The sequence below is a fragment of the Monodelphis domestica genome, chromosome 2 (genome assembly GCF_027887165.1).
Source record: "Monodelphis domestica isolate mMonDom1 chromosome 2, mMonDom1.pri, whole genome shotgun sequence".
Taxonomy (NCBI): domain Eukaryota; kingdom Metazoa; phylum Chordata; class Mammalia; order Didelphimorphia; family Didelphidae; genus Monodelphis; species Monodelphis domestica.
The window spans coordinates 262,658,025-262,674,135 of NC_077228.1; the positions used below are offsets into that span (position 1 = coordinate 262,658,025).

Consider the following 16,111-nt stretch of genomic DNA (forward strand, 5'->3'; position numbering starts at 1 on the left):
GATTTATCTAAATTTGATAATGGTTGGTTCACGTCTCCCACTAATATGGTTTTACTGTCTATTTCTTCCTTCAATTCTCCTAGTTTCTCCATTAGAAATTTGGGTGCTATATTATTTGGTGCATACATGTTGATTAGTGATATTTCCTCATTATCTAAAGTCCCTTTTAACAAAATATAATTATATTCCCTATCCCTTTTGATCAGGTCTATTTTTGCTTTGGCTTTATCAGATATCATGATTACCACTCCTGCCTTCTTCCTGTCAGTTGAGGCCCAGAAGGTCTTACTCCATCCTTTAATTCTGACCTTGTGGGTGTCAACCCACCTCATGTGTGTTTCTTGAAGACAACATATGGTAGGGTTTTGGATTCTAATCCATTCTGGTATTCGTCTACGTTTTATGGGTGAGTTCATCCCATTCACTTTCAAATTTATGACTGTCATTTGTGGACTGCCTGGCATTTTGATAACCTTCCCTAAATCTAACCTTTTCTTCTTCGTCTCTACTTTTTAGTCCAGTGATTTACTTTAAATCAGTCCCCGTTATCCCCTCCCTTTATATGTTTCCCTTTTTAGTCCCTCCCCTTTTGTTCCCTCTCCCTCCCCCCTCTCTTTCCCTTCCCTTTTGTTTTCCCTCTCCCCCTCCCCCCTTGGTTTTCCCTTCTCCCACCCTTATTGGGTAAGATAGAATTCAAGATCCCAATGGATCTGGATGTTCTTCCCTCTCAGAGTTGATTCCCCTGAGAGTAAGGTTTAAGTAAAAACTCTCTTCCTCTCCTTCTTATAAGAGTTTTCTTCCCCTCCCCTTCCCGTGTGAATCTTTGTGTGAGAAAGATTATTCTATTTGGTCTTTCTTTTCCCCCTATTTACACATTACATTTTCCCCACATGTTAATATACATAGATTGATATAAATGTAGTCCTTATAGAAGAGAGTTTGAGTAAAAGAAGAAGATAACATTTTTCTCTTTTTCCCTTTCCTTCATATTTACCTTTTCAGGTATTCCATGCTCTTTGATTTTCGATATCAAACTTTCCACAAAGCTCTGGTCTTTTCTTTGCAAAAACTTGGAAATCCTCTATTTTGTTGAATGCCCATACTTTCGCTTGGAAGTATGTAGTCAGTTTTGCTGCATAACTGATTCTTGGTTGAAGACCCAGCTCTCTTGCTTTTCTGAAGATTATGTTCCATGCCTTATGATCATTCAGAGTAGAACTTGCAAGGTCTTGTGTGACCCTGATTGGCATTCCTTTATATCTAAATTGTCTTTTTCTGGCTTCTTGTAGAATTTTTTCTTTTGTTTGAGAGCTTTGGAATTTGGCAATTACATTCCTGGGAGTTGTCTTTTGGGGTTTATTGTAGAGGGTGTTCTGTGAGCTCTGTCAGTGCCTGTATTGCCCCTTTGTTCTAGAATCTCTAGGTAATTTTCTTTAATTATATCTTGTATTATGATGTCGCGTTTGCTGTTTATTTCTGGCTTTCTGGTAGTCCAATTATTCTTAAATTATCTCTTCTCCCTCTATTTTCCAAATCTGACACCTTGTCAGTGAGATATTTTATGTTCTCTTCTAATTTTTTGGTCTTTTGGTTTTGCTTTATTAGTTCTTGTTTTAAGGCCTGATTTTCCTTTTCAGTTATCAGGGAAACTCCCTTGCCTTTGCATCCTTGTGACTCTTAGCCTAGAAACACCCAATGACACTACCTAGGCTCCTGAGATGTTTACCCTCTTTTTTCCTCTAGATTTAAAAGGGACAAAGAGTTGAATCTTTATGCCTCCAGGCAGATCCCAGTCAGATGACCACCTCACCCCACCAAATGCCTGAGGGACAAATACTCTCAAAGTCACATCCACACCAGGATGTTTTAGTCTAGGCAATTTATATTTTTGTAAATATTCACCCATATCACCTAGGTTGGTATATTTATTGCCACTTAGTTGGGCAAAATAGTTTTTAAAGATTGCCTTAATTTCCTCTTCATTGGAGGTGAGGTCCCCCTTTTCATCTTTGATGCTGTTAATTTGCCTTTCTTCTTTCCTTTTTTAAATTAGATTGACCAGTACTTTGTCTATTTTGTCTTTTTTTTAAAGTACCAGCTTCTAGTCTTATTTATTAGTTCAACAGTTCTATCACTTTCAATTTTATTAATTTCTCCCTTATTTTTTAGCATCTCTAGTTTGGTTTTCTTCTGGGGTTTTTTCATTTGTTTGCTTTCAAGTTTTTTTATTTGCATTTCCAATTCATTGATCTCTGCCCTCCCTAATTTGTTAATATATGCACTCAAGGATATAAGTTTTCCTCTGAGTACTGCTTTGGCTCCATTCCATAAGGTTTGAAAGGATGTCTCATCATTGTCATTTTCCTCAATGAAATTATTACTTGTTTCTATGATTTCTTCTCTAACTGGTTTTGGAGTATCATTTTATTTAATTCCCAATTAATTTTTTATTTGGCTCTCCATGTACCCTTGCTGATCAATATTTTTATTGCCTTATGATCTGAAAAGGTTGTATTTATTATTTCTGTTTTTCTGCATTTGTATGCCATGTTTCTGTGACCTAGTATATGATCTATCTTTGTGAATGTGCCATTAGGTGCTGAGAAGAAGGTTTATTCCTTTTTGTCCCTATTTATTTTTCTCCATATGTCTATTAACTCCAATTTTTCTAAGATTTCATTCACATCTTTTACCTCTTTCTTATTTATTTTTTGGTTTGATTTATCTAAATTTGATAGTGGTTGTTTCAAGTCTCCCACTATATAGTTTTACTGTGTTTTTTCTCCTTCAATTCTCCTAGATTCTCCATTAGAAATTTCGGTGCTATACCATTTGGTGCATACATGTTGATTAGTGATAATTCCTCATTGTCTATACTCCTTTTTAACAGAATATATTCACCTTCCCTATCCCTTTTGATCAGGTCTATTTTTGCTTTGGCTTTTTCAGATATCATGATTGCAAATCCTGCTTTCTTTCTATCAGTTGAGATCCAAAAGGTCTTACTCCATCCTTTAATTCTAACCTTGTGAGTATCAACCCACCTCATATGTGTTTCTTGAAGACAACATATAGTAGGGTTTTGAGCTCTAATCCATTCTGCTATTTGTCTACATTTTATGGGTGAGTTCATCCCATTCACGTTCAAAGTTATGATTGTCACTTGTGGATTCCGTGGCATTTTGATATCCTCCCCTAGTTCTGATTTTTCTTCTTTAGCTATAATCTTTTAAACCGGTGATTTACTTTGAATCAGTCCCTCTATTCCCCTCCCTTGATATGCTTCCCTTTCTGGCCCCTCCCTTTTTTGTTCCCTTCCCCTCCCCCCTCTCCTTCCCTCCTTTTTTATACTTCCTTCCCCCTCCCCCTCCTTAATTTCCCCTTCTCTCTTACCCTGTTGGATAAGATAGAATTCAGGATCCCAATGGATCTAGATGTTCTTCCCTCTCAGATTTTATTTCACTAAGAGTAAGGTTTAAGTAATACCACTTCCCGCTCTCTTCCTCTCCTTCTCATATGAGAATTCTTCCCCTCCCCTTCCCATGTGTATCTTTGTGTGGGAAAGATTATTCTATTTTGTTTCCCCCCTCTATTTCTTGAAGTAAATCTTAGTATCTTAATTGATTCCCCCCCCTCCCTTTTTCTTTCTTTGCCCCCCTTTCACAAAATCTTCTTAATGCTCCTATCTTTCCCTATGCGTGATTCTTCTGACTACTCTTATGATGCATAAAATTTCTGAGAGTTACACAATACATTTTCCCCACATATTAATATATATAATTTGATATAAATGTAGTCCTTATAGAAGAGAGTTTGACTCTTTATGTTGTGTTAATGCTATAAAATTTCAGAAGATTGTGGCTCCTACATAATTTAAAGAAGTCAAGAGACTTCAAAGATTTTGTAGCACAAAATTTGTCTCAGGAAAATTGCCAAACTTTTCGATAACTTGTGTTACTGCGGCTTTTATTTGGACTTCTTTTGCTCTTGAGACTTCTCTTGTTGTTCATGGAATGTTCATCTTGCTTTTGCCACAAACTTTTGCTTCTATCAACAAATGCTCTGACTCCTAACTACCTTTTCCCCTATCTCCTCAGATGCATTATCTCAATTCTTTCTACCTTACAGTTGTTGGTACTTTTCATTTCAATCAAGATCATACAATGGATTTGGAATTAGAGAGCATGCTTCTGATTTCCAACTTTTCTTTTCTTAATCTCCCATACCTGGTCTTCCATTTATGAGAGTGTTTCACTCAGATAAGTCTGTGTCTGATAGTAGAATATAGTATTTTTCCTCTGGCTAGATGTTTTCCAAGCTTGAAATATCAATGAGCACACTTTTCTGGCCTTGGGTCTAGTCAAGCTTCTGATATTCTCCTCTGACTTCCTGGTACTGTAATAGGTCTAATTCATTCTCTGAATGGTATACCGTCTTAATTTTTGTACTCCCTTTTAGGATACAGAAAATTAATTTAAAGCCAGTGAAGGCATTAGAGTTAATTAGTCCAAATTACTTTTTAAAAGAAGCATAACTTAAGAGAAGGTAGATGACAATTATTTTTGTAGTTGACTTTAATTTAATAGAGGCCTTTTAGGCTTCCCGACTGTTTTAATATGCATTCTTTCATTGGATCCTCTCCTATTGACTCACAACCCTCTGAGGCAAGTACGACAATCAGGTTGTTATTTTTCTTTTTTTCTTCTTTTTTTTTTAACAGATTAGAAAACTGAGGTTTAATAAGGTTGAGTATATTGTCAAAGGTTATAGCCAATAAGCCTAGATGAAATCTGAATGCAGATTCTTCTTGTCTACAAGAACAATCCCATTTTTTCTTATTGCAGGTAGCAAATAACACGATGGGCCCAATTCCTCTCATTCTGAATCTTTAAAATAAGAAATTATAAAGAGAAATTTAAAATTTTTATATATTTTATAGATTATTTTATAATTTTTATAAGAGAATCTAAACTTTTTCTATATATAGAAACTTTTTTTTTTTTTGCTTTATGCCATACCATCTTCTGACATGGGTATCAGAAAATCATGATGATTATAGAAAAGAGAATGGGAAAAGGCTAAGTATACAACTTGTAGGAAATAATATTTTCCTTTGGATATATGCTTATTATTACTCTTGGGCACCAGTGAGTGGACAAGAATTTCTCTGAGATCTATTACTTTTTCTTTCAGCCATATCTGACTGACTGTTTTAGCCATCTTTATCCTTTAATATTTGCTTCAAGCTATTATTTGTTTGTCAGACATGTCTGACTCTCCATGACCTTGTGGACCTCTGTTCATGGGGTTTTCTTGGCAAAGATATTGGAGTGGCTTATTATTTCCATCTCCAGTGGAAAGAAAAGAGAAATTAAATGACTTGTCCAAGGTCACAGATAGAAAGTTTCTGAGGTAGGATTTGAACTCAGGTTTTCCTGATTCCAAATCACACATTCTATTCACTGCACCACCTATTAGCACCCCCTAGTTATGTCCTATACCTAAACATCACCTTGGAATTATAGAACAAATTAACCTCTCTAATGTTACCTCCCCATCTTTTTTTTTTATTAATGTGTCTTGTAACTATTTCTTTCTTCCCATTTTCTTTCCCTCGTTAAAATATAAAATTAAGTTTTTCTTTCTACATCTCTTAATGGCCATGTAGTAAGTGCTTAATATATGCTTGCTGACATACACAAATAGTTGTCTTTCTTCTATCTAGCATTCTAATGGTTCTCTATTCAGGAAATTCTCATATGGACTATTGGTTAACTAGTCAAGTACTGTCTGGTCATGGGGCTTGCTCACCTCTTTCCTTTCCCAGTCTATATAATCTTGTCTTATTTTCCCTCCTAGACCATGATTTCTATGAGTAAAGGGACTATGTCTTTTTAAAGCTTTGATTCTTCCTGTGCATCTTCCACAGTGCTCCACATGCAGTTGATACTCAATCAAAATTTTCCAAATGAATATTGATAAAGTACATAATGTAAAAACATATATTTATTTTTATTCAGTGCCATTAAATTTGTTTTCGGACATACATACTTAGCTACTCTAATAGTTATGACAATGATGGTGTTGCAGATTATTAAAATGATCATAATATTTATGATAGTTCTATTGCCATTAAGAACAAACAAGTGCTTAATACACTTAATTAAACATCATCAGCTGTATATCTACATTGATTGAGAGAAAGGATCATTTTTAATCTATTCACAGAGATTAGAAGGGGGCAAAAAGAGTAAAAGGCTCTGAGACATGGTGACATTCCATAATTTGGGGTAGTGGTGCCAAAGATTAGAAGGATTTGATGACTTCTAGGAAAATACTTACCATTCCAGTGTATAAGATAAAATTTCCAGAAACCGAGGAATGATAGATTCATGAAACCTCCAGTCAACAGGAAAAGGAGAAAAATGCATTCAAGAGCAGTTCCATTTTTTTCTTACATACCCTCTGTGTCCCTATGCCTGCTCCTTCCCTATTAATTTTTTTACTGCTTTCTTCACATCTTTATTCCTTAGGGTATAGATCAGAGGGTTGAGGGTGGGAGCTAGAATTGTATAGAGCACTGCAAGGATCTTTCCCTGGTCCTGGGAGTAATTGTTTTTGGGCTGTAGATATACAAACATGATTGTCCCATAGAAAAGTGACACTACTAGGAGATGTGATGCACAAGTACCAAAGGCCTTCTTTCTTCCCTCAGCTGAACGGATCTTCATCACTGCCCATGCAATGCACCCATATGAAGTTAAGATAATGGAGACAGGCATGGCAAGAATGATAAGGCGTGCAATGAACATCTTAGACTCTGTTGGGCCAGTGTCCACACAGGAAAGTTTGACAATGATCAATAACTCACAGAAGAAATGATCCACTCTTCGGTTGCCACATAGAGGTAGCACCATGGCCAGTGATGACTGTAGGACGGAGTTGGCAAAGCCACTAGACCAGGAAGCAGCCCCTAGGAGGTGGCAGAGGCGTGGATGCATGATCATAGCATAGCGTAGGGGCCAACAAACAGCAACATAACGATCAACAGCCATCACCGCAAGGAGCACACATTCAGTGGAGCCAAGAGCCAAAGCCACCCAGTACTGGACCATACATCCAGAGTAGCTGATCTTTTTGCTTCCTCCCCAGATATTCACTAACATTTGAGGGACAATGCTAGTGGTGAAGCAGAGGTCTAGAAAGGAAAGGTTTCTGAGGAAGAAGTACATGGGAGTGTGGAGCCTGGAGTCCAGGAGAGAGAGCAGAATGATAGCAGTGTTACCTGTCAGGGTTATAATGTAGAACAAGGAGACAAAGAGTGAGAGAATCAATTCTAATTCTGGTCGTTCAGAGAAACCCACTAAGATGAAATCATCTGAGCTGTCATTGGCTATTTCCATCCACTTTTTGCACTGAGCCACTTGTGAAGATTCAAGATTATCTGAAGGGTGAGATAAGAATAAGGTGAATGAATGTTAGTTGTAATGAAAATAAGACAGTGATTTTATCAATCATTAACAGAAACCAGGTCATCAATAAACATTTAAATTCCTACTATTCACTAGGCACTGTACTAAGCATTAGGAATACAAAAATCCCTTCCAAAACATCAGTTGCTATTACTTTCAAAGAGCCCTAGTTTAATGGGGGAGACAACATATAAATAATACTACTTATTAATAAAGAACTAACCTAGCTAGAGTTTGAAAAGCACATTGCCAGAAAATTGACTAGAAAGGGAAATTGATGAATTTATCTAGTAAAAATAGGAGTCAGAGAAGTCCTCACATTGATTAAATAATTGATTAAATAAATTAAATAATAAATTCCTTAACAGTGTATAACTGATAAGATAATTTGGAGGTGTTAGCCTGTAGAACACATTAGAATTAATGGGGATTGGGAAAGTTTTTTTTAAAGGTGGAATCTTAGCTGGATCAATTTGAGAAGGTAGAGAATCCTAGGCATGGAAGACAGCCAGTAAAATTGCCTGAAGTTGGGAGATGGAGATTCTTTTTTTATAAACCCTTACCTTCCATCTTGGAATCAATACTGTGTATTGGTTCCAAGGCAGAAGGGTGGTAAGGGCTAGGCAATGGGGATTATGTGACTTGTCCAAGGTCACACAGCTGGGAAGTGTCTGAGACCAGATTTGAATCTAGGACCTCCCATCTCTAGGTCTGGCTTTCAATTCACTGAGCTACCCAGCTACCCCCAGGAGACGGAGATTCTTAAGCAAGAAACAACAAGGAGGATAGTGGGACAGTAGCAAATAGTATAGTAGTGGAATGAGGGGGAGGAAGATATAAGAAGAGAGGAAACATAGGAACAGGCCAAGTTATGAAGGCCTTTACATGCCAAAACATAATTTATATTTGATTCTTTGGCAATAGGGAACCATTGAAGTTTATAGAGTAGAAGGGTGATATGTCAGACATACTGAGGGAAGATCAATATGATCTTTGAATGGGGTATAGACTGGGGTGAAAAGATTTGTGACAAGAAGACCAACCAGAAGACTATTAAAATAGTCCAGGAGTGGGATATTGAAGGTCCAGATTGGAGTTGAAGTGGTATCAGAAGGGGGTACCTATGAGAGATTTTATGAAAAAAAGAGTTGACAGGACTTGGCAACAGATTGGATAAGGGATTGGATAAAGAGGACATTAGATAGTAGATCCTCCTTGAAAGCAGGGCTATTTTTGCTTTTTCATTTTACATCAACCCAGTGTTGACTGGGCAAAGGAACTGTAAGAAATTAAATATGGGACTAAAATTGAATGAGGAGTCTAAAATAAGTTACTTTGTTATCATAATTTCATTACTGTTTCTTTCTCTGTTATTGCTCCAGTTAAGCCAGAAATAGTAGATTATCATGATACCCATTTACTCCTATGAAGCTTTTCATTTCTGGCTTTTATTTCCTTCTTCAGTTTTATTTCATGTTATTCCCTTCACACTTTCTATCTTTTAGCCAAATTTCCTGTTCTGTAAACTCATCAATCTATCTTCTATCACAAAAGCTTTGCTCAAATTGTCTGCCATGTTTGTATCACATTTACTCTCTCCCTTAAGCATTTCTAGTTTCTGTAAAGTTCAGATACCATCTAATAAGTGTTCTCCCTTTCCTCAAATAACCTCATATTTACTTCCCTGTAAACTTATTAATAATGTAATTTTTTAATAGCAGAAACTTTTTTTTTGGTCTTGTATCTCCTAGCCTAGTTCCTGTTGTAAAGTAGACTTGTTCTAATAGAATATACTAAAACCCCTAGCTATTCTATTAATACTCAACTAATAATTGTCCACTTCCAAAATCCATCTTTCTGACTGTTCAATTTTATTTTTTGGGGAAGTCTCACTATTAGGGGAACTTTCTAATTTAAGTACACCTAACTAAAGTAGGATTCTTGAGGGAGATAAAATTTTAGGTAAGGCTTAAAGGAGAAGTGGGATAGGTGGGTGAGAAGGAAAGGAGCTATAGTTGTTTTGTTTTTTTTCAGGAAAATACCCCAAGAAGTAAACAGTAAAAGTAAAGTAAAAAGAAAAGTAAAAACAGACAGAAGGGGTGAAAATTGAGATATGAAGGTGGTATAATTACAATTGATTTGGAGTGATATAACAGTCATACTCTGGTGTGTGTGTGTGTGTGTGTGTGTGTGTGTGTGTATGCTCATATATGTATGTTTGCTGTTGGATCATGAGAAAGAAAAGATAAAAAAAACTTCCTAATATTGGTAAATCACACAATATGATTCTGTTGGCTGAAAGGTGAGGAGGTAGAGTGACAATGGGGAAGGAGAGAGGAAAACCCAATAAAATCATTCTTACAGTGCTGGACCTCAGTTTGAAGCACTTGACTTGGAGTTAGGAAAATATTGGCCCCAATTCAATTTTTGTTGACTTGAATTGTGCCACTTTTTTTTTCCAACTGTGCAACTCTGGGAAAATTGTTAACTCCTATAGGCTTTAGTCTCTTCATCTGTAAAATGGGGAATTTGATACAGTAATTTCTAAGTTCCCTACTAGCTCAAAAACTGTGATTTAGTATCTTTTTGGTCCATAAGAAATTTAATGCTGGGACTGGGAGCCAATTCATCTATGCCTATTTCTTAGTAATTGAAGTAGTTTATTTTAAATAATATTTTATTTATCTTTTATTTCTACATCATTTTCATTTCTGAAAATATCTCTACCTGACCAAGACAGTCTACTACCTGTATAACAAAGAATAAAAAAAGAGAAAACAAACAATCAGCTAACCCAACACAACTAATTGCATCTCACAATATATTCAGTATTCCACATGTCCTGCAACAAAAGAGGTTAAGAAATTCATTTTAATCTTTAATCACCACAGTTCTCAGTGAGTTTTGTAAGCTTCTCATGGAGAATCCTGGAACTGGGAAGATGAGAGATATTACTAGGAAGAGCTGGAAATTAGCTGGAATTAAGAGAAGTACTTCATAGAGGAAGATGACAGAAGAGTTTTCAGAGCAACATAGGAGAGAAGAATTGAGCAGACAAAGAAGAGATGATGAGTGTACTAGATGATTAGTGTAGTTAGTAATTAAGAAGTTGATTAGTGTTTGATCTAGTAAGCTTTGTGACAGACGTCAGTGTTATACTGGTATTTTAGTTAGCCTACTAAATGTTGGGTGTGATCCTTTTGTGGCACAGGTATATCATAGTTTGGTACCCACATGTGATCTAGAGGAAGGACAAGGGTGATAACTTTACAGGATAAGAAGACATGGATGGGTAGGAAACTATACTGTCGTGCAGAGGTAGTTTTCTCATTGATGAGATTCCAGATCTATCAAAAAATTGTAGCCCTCCATAAGTCTCTGTTTACTAGCTGTGACAGCCATATTCTGATTATAATCTCAATAACAGGGCATAGTACTAAAAAGGGATTTGCTAAGGTAATGTAAATATCTCTTCATCATTCACTATCCCTCCTGGACACAGGTAAGGTAACTATTGTGAAGAATGAAACCCTTATTTTTCAGAATCATACTTCAAAATGAAAAGCAGGTTCTTTTTGTCCTTCAGTAAGATCCTGTTCTTATGCCTTATCACTGCTTGAAGGTGGAGTGAAAGCCTTTTGAAGGCTATATCAGTGCAGTACTAGATCTGATGGATTCTATCAAATTATAAGTTTTAAGAATAGGCTTAGTGAAAAACTACTTATTAATAAAGAACTAACCTAGCTGGAGTTTGAAAAACACATTGCCAGAAAGTTGACTAGAAGGAGAAATCGACAAATTTATCCAGTAAAAATAGAAGCCAGAGAAGTCCTCGCATTGACTAAATAATAAATTCCTTAAAGTCTGTCTTAAATAATTGAAATAGTTCCTAGTGATATGAAAATATAAGTAATTTTTCTTTGACAGAGCCTATATGGAACTGTTTTCAGTCTCTTCCTATATTGTTAAGAGGCTTCTGAGAGATTAATTGAAAATGAAGAAATAAAACCTACCTTTAAATACTCTTTTTAGGTGCAAGTGTTTGTATCCCAGCACTGGAGATATTCTTGAGGATTTTCTCTGAATCTGTCCAAATTCTATGATACTACTGTGGTATGGGAAGAGAGATAATAGCTTTTAGGGTAGGAGAGGAGGCAGCAGTTCCCTTAGTTCAAATCTAGAGCTATCTGGTCCTTTGCTGTATCAGAAAGTAAGATCACAACCTAACTCTCTTAACACAAGAACAAGAGCATCTCCTCTCTTTGAGAAGATCCTCTGAGTTTTTGTCAAAAGGCAGAGAGGTGAAGGAAGAGGAACCAGCTTGTTGTTGTTCTTAGTCACATTTGTCTCCAGGATCTTCTTCCCACATTTTTTGCTTTTATTCTTGGAAGCAGTGTGGTGTGATGGATGGATCACTGGCTTCAGAGGTAGTTTACTCTGAGTTTAAATCCTGCTTCTGACACATATTCTTCGTGACTCTTGGCAAAAGCTTTATTATCCTCTAACTTGCAAAGCTAAATTGCATGATCAGAGAACTTCCTTACTGGAAGATCTTTACTCTGAAATCTAAATACATCTAAATAATAATAATAATAATAATAATAATAATAATAATGACACATTATTATTATTGATCTTGGCCATTTTGCCTTTTCCTACCTTTAAAAATGAAAACATATGGAAAACCACCTCTTTATAATGACTTCTCCTAATATAATGAGGAGCAAGTATTTCTTTTCTGATAGTTTTTTTTTAAAGAGTATCAGTTAAGGAGCATAGGGAACGCTATAGAAATATACTCCCTTAGTTATTTTTAGCTTGTTTCTAACCTTAATGCACTATCAGACTTCCAATTTACACTGAGAGCTGCATCTGAGTGGGATCCAAGGTCTTGGATCTTGATTGTTAACTAGGAATTCCTTATTCGTTTTTAAAGGGCTTAATCACATGGGGGAGGATAACTTTTATGAATGTCCAAGGACATATGAGCAACATTATTACAATTGTCAATTCTATCACTAGTCTCTAGGCTAAGAACTCCACTAGTTTAAAGTTCCCCTAGGGATCAATTAACATGGAAAACCAAGGGGTCCTTGGGGAAAATGAAGACTTACGGGACTGATGTCCCTGAAGTGATAATGTCTTCTTTTTCATAGAATTATTCTGAACCTTAGAAACATTCCTGCTATTTTAATTTCTTGATATAATCAACTTCTATTTCATTTAAAAAAGAGAAACAAAAGCACTTTATTAAGCCATATATATTGGGTGCCTTAAATATGCAGAGACCTAAAATAGGTATTAGAAATCATTTAATCTAAAAGTCTTGTTGTAACTGATACATTATAAGCCTTTCCTGGTATCTATAAACATTAAATAGTAAACATATACAGTGTTTAAGTTATATGGGTATATACAAAGCAACTATTGACAGATTTGGATAAAAATTATAATTTGGGGAGGCATAATCAAAGCAAAACATAACAAAATCTGATACACAGAGAGAAAAAGGGATACTGAAACAAAACAAAATTAATTCCCTATTTTTATACCAAAGTCAATGCGTCCTCTTTCCTTCTTTCCGTTCTCTCTTTCCCATTCACCCAATCACTAGATTTTTCTTCCTACTTAAATATTTCAAGCAAGAACTTCATCCATGTACATTTGATCTACTCCAGGTACAAAATTCAAGTAAAAAAGAAAGTTCTTATAAATGGTGTCATGCCCCAGATAATTCTGTTTGTTTTTAAAGTTTTACTGATATTATCAAGCTTTAGAACATTGGGGAACCTCCTGGTTGAGATCTATAATCATTCCAGATACTTCAGTTTAATTATCCCCATAGGAAAAACCAAGTGGATACAGAGTGCATATTGTTGACACTACTTTATGGAACTGGATAGACAATCTATAGAAGTTGTCCATCAGGATGTATATCTTAGATGACACCATAAATGGACAATGCATTAGATGCAAATAAAACAGAAGAAGAGGAGAATTTATTGCTTTTAAAAAGAACAAAAATTTTTAATGATTTTCAAGATTCTCTCTGAAGTTAAGGGCCATCTTTCTATTAATTTCATTTGTGTGTTTACTTTTTTTCTTCCCATTCATTTTGTTTTCTCTTAAATTGTATTAAAGCCTTATTTTTCCTCCTCTATTTCTGAATATTTTTCTGTTCATTTCTGAATATATTCCTCTACTACTCAGTAAGTTTATCATTATGACAATGATTTTAAAAAGACAGTTAAAAAGTCACTTAAACAAATCTAACTAATGTAAGAAGAGTATATATCTTTATTGCATCTTTTAATTAGGAAGACACATGATGTAGTGCAGAGCAGGACAGGATAGAGTACTGAGCTTGGTGTCCAGAAAGTCTGAATGAGAATTCTATCTTAACCATTTACTTGTGGTATGATTTTGGGCTTTCTATATTTCAGACTATGTTGTTTTGGACTCTGTATGTGCTCTGTATGTGGCAGGGGATTATGTCACATATTTTTAAATCATATTTTATTTGATCATTTCCAAGCATTATTCATTAGAGACAAAGATCATTTTCTTTTCCTCCCCCCCTGTCACATATTTTTGGGAGAGATATTTATATTGGCTGTTCTAATTAAAGCAACTTAATAAGCTTTTCTAAAAGCTAATTATCTGGCTAACTAATATAATGGATGATTATGAGGGAAGTAAACCAGTTGGGGGTTTATGAGTTATACAACTAGAAAGATAATCTCCCAAATCTCAGGGAATTCTCCTAGAATCATTAAGGGAGCTATAGTAACTATATTTTGGGCACCTGAATTGTCAAGGCAAATGGAATTGGTATAATAATGCTAGAGCACATGTTACATTGTTCACCCCTGATGTGAGAAATTAGAATAAAATCCATCTATATAGGGAGGGACACACTGTCCTTGACTTCCTCCCTGTTGACTTGTTGCCCTAATTATTGTCTTCCACCCACAAACAGCATCACTTCATTCTTATATAGTTAATAGGTATTCTAGGTGTTCTTAATCTTTTTAGAAAAAGTCATCAATGAGCCCAAATATTCACCATTAGGAATCCCAGAATGCATCCTTTGATTTGGAGTCTCTAAGTGGAGAAGCAGAATATGGAATGAATTTTTATCCACTAGACCTTTCAAGTGAAGACTTTGAACTGGATTTTTCCTGAGGATGTAGGTTAGCCTAAGAGCCTGGGAATCAGGGTTTGTCAACATGAAAGGACAGAGAACAGAGTAACAAGAATTTAGCACAGAACTAATGCTACACAAGACCATGCCTTTCTTATAAGAAAAAAGTTAAATATATTGTAAGGCAACAGCCAACCCAGTAAAATACAACATAAAACTCCACCAGTAATAGGATGGTTTGGGTAGTCATGGTCTCATAGGAAGGCCTAGAGGAGAGACTTGTGTTATGAATGTGCTGCATATTTTTTCATGTCTGTAGAGAAACATCACCATGTAACCACTGGCCAAATTCATTAGTGTGAGAAAGAAGAAGACAGTTGTGGCTGTGAGAACTAATTAGGAAACATGTAAGGAAGGTTTGATTTAGTGGCACAGTATTTCATAGAACACCATGTACCATGATGGTACAAAGTGGAATTTTTACTGGATTGAAGGAAATAAATGACTGGGATATAGATCACTATGTTGATGATCCAAATAAAAAGGAAGAAAGGAAGTACATATTTGTTTATTCTGAGATTTAGCCTTACCCATCTTGAATTGATGGAGCTGATAGTGATGGCTTGGAATATGCTCTGGAGACAGGTAGTACCAATAGAAAGCCCCATGCCCACCCTATAGAAATATATAATCATCTTATGCCCAACACCATTCAGAATGTTTTTCATCCCAAAGTAGGCCATAGTATCAGGAATTCCTCAAATGTTCAGTGCCATGGTATTAGCCAGTGTTAGATGGGCTATGATCATATCCACGAGTTTCTTGTGGAGGGGATGAATAAATAAGATATGGATGTATATCATGAATAGTCAAAGATTCCCCAGGATCCTAACATTTTGAAAGAGGCTACAAATCTCCAAAATCAGATCACTTGGAAACATTCTGTTGTTTTCTTAAGGAGGACCCATATCATCTTTCAACAGCATTTCCTGGAAGTTGTGCTGATAAGTTCTTGAATGATGGATTTCTGAGGACATAAGCACAGGACAGATTAATGTTTTTGTTATGAGTATTTGTTAATTAAATAAGCAATAAAGGATTATTGATAGGTTAGGTAATGGATGGAGAGCTGAGTTTGAATAAGCTAGATTTCTTTAAGACAGAGTGGAATCTCAAAGAGGGATGATGGGGAAAAGAATGATCCTAAGGAGTCTTTTTTTTTAAACCCTTACCTTCCATCTTGGAGTCAATACTATTGGCTCCAAGGCAGAAGAGTGGTAAGGGCTAGGCAATGGAGGTTAAGTGACTTGCCCAGGGTTACACAGCTGGGAATTGTCTGAGGCCAGATTTGAACCTAGTACCTCCTGTCTCTAGGTCAGACGCTCAATCCATTGAGCTACCCAGATGCCCCCCCCCCCAAAGGAGTCTTGGAAAAGTTGAACAAAGAATTGACTCTTTGGACTATCCTGACTAAGGAAGGTGGTTCAAGGAGTTG

General features: G+C 35.9%; 1 protein-coding gene and 1 pseudogene across 1 annotated transcript; both read right to left on the reverse strand.

Moving 5' to 3' along the window:
* Positions 1 to 6,409: 6,409 nt before the first annotated feature.
* LOC100020226 (putative olfactory receptor 2W6) lies at positions 6,410 to 7,440 on the reverse strand. The gene has a single exon (XM_001372770.4). The coding sequence runs from the start codon at positions 7,401 to 7,403 to the stop codon at positions 6,474 to 6,476; it is 930 nt and encodes a 309-aa protein (XP_001372807.2). The 5' UTR covers positions 7,404 to 7,440; the 3' UTR covers positions 6,410 to 6,473.
* monDomV1R-ps1206 (vomeronasal 1 receptor monDomV1R-ps1206 pseudogene) lies at positions 14,611 to 15,479 on the reverse strand (annotated as a pseudogene).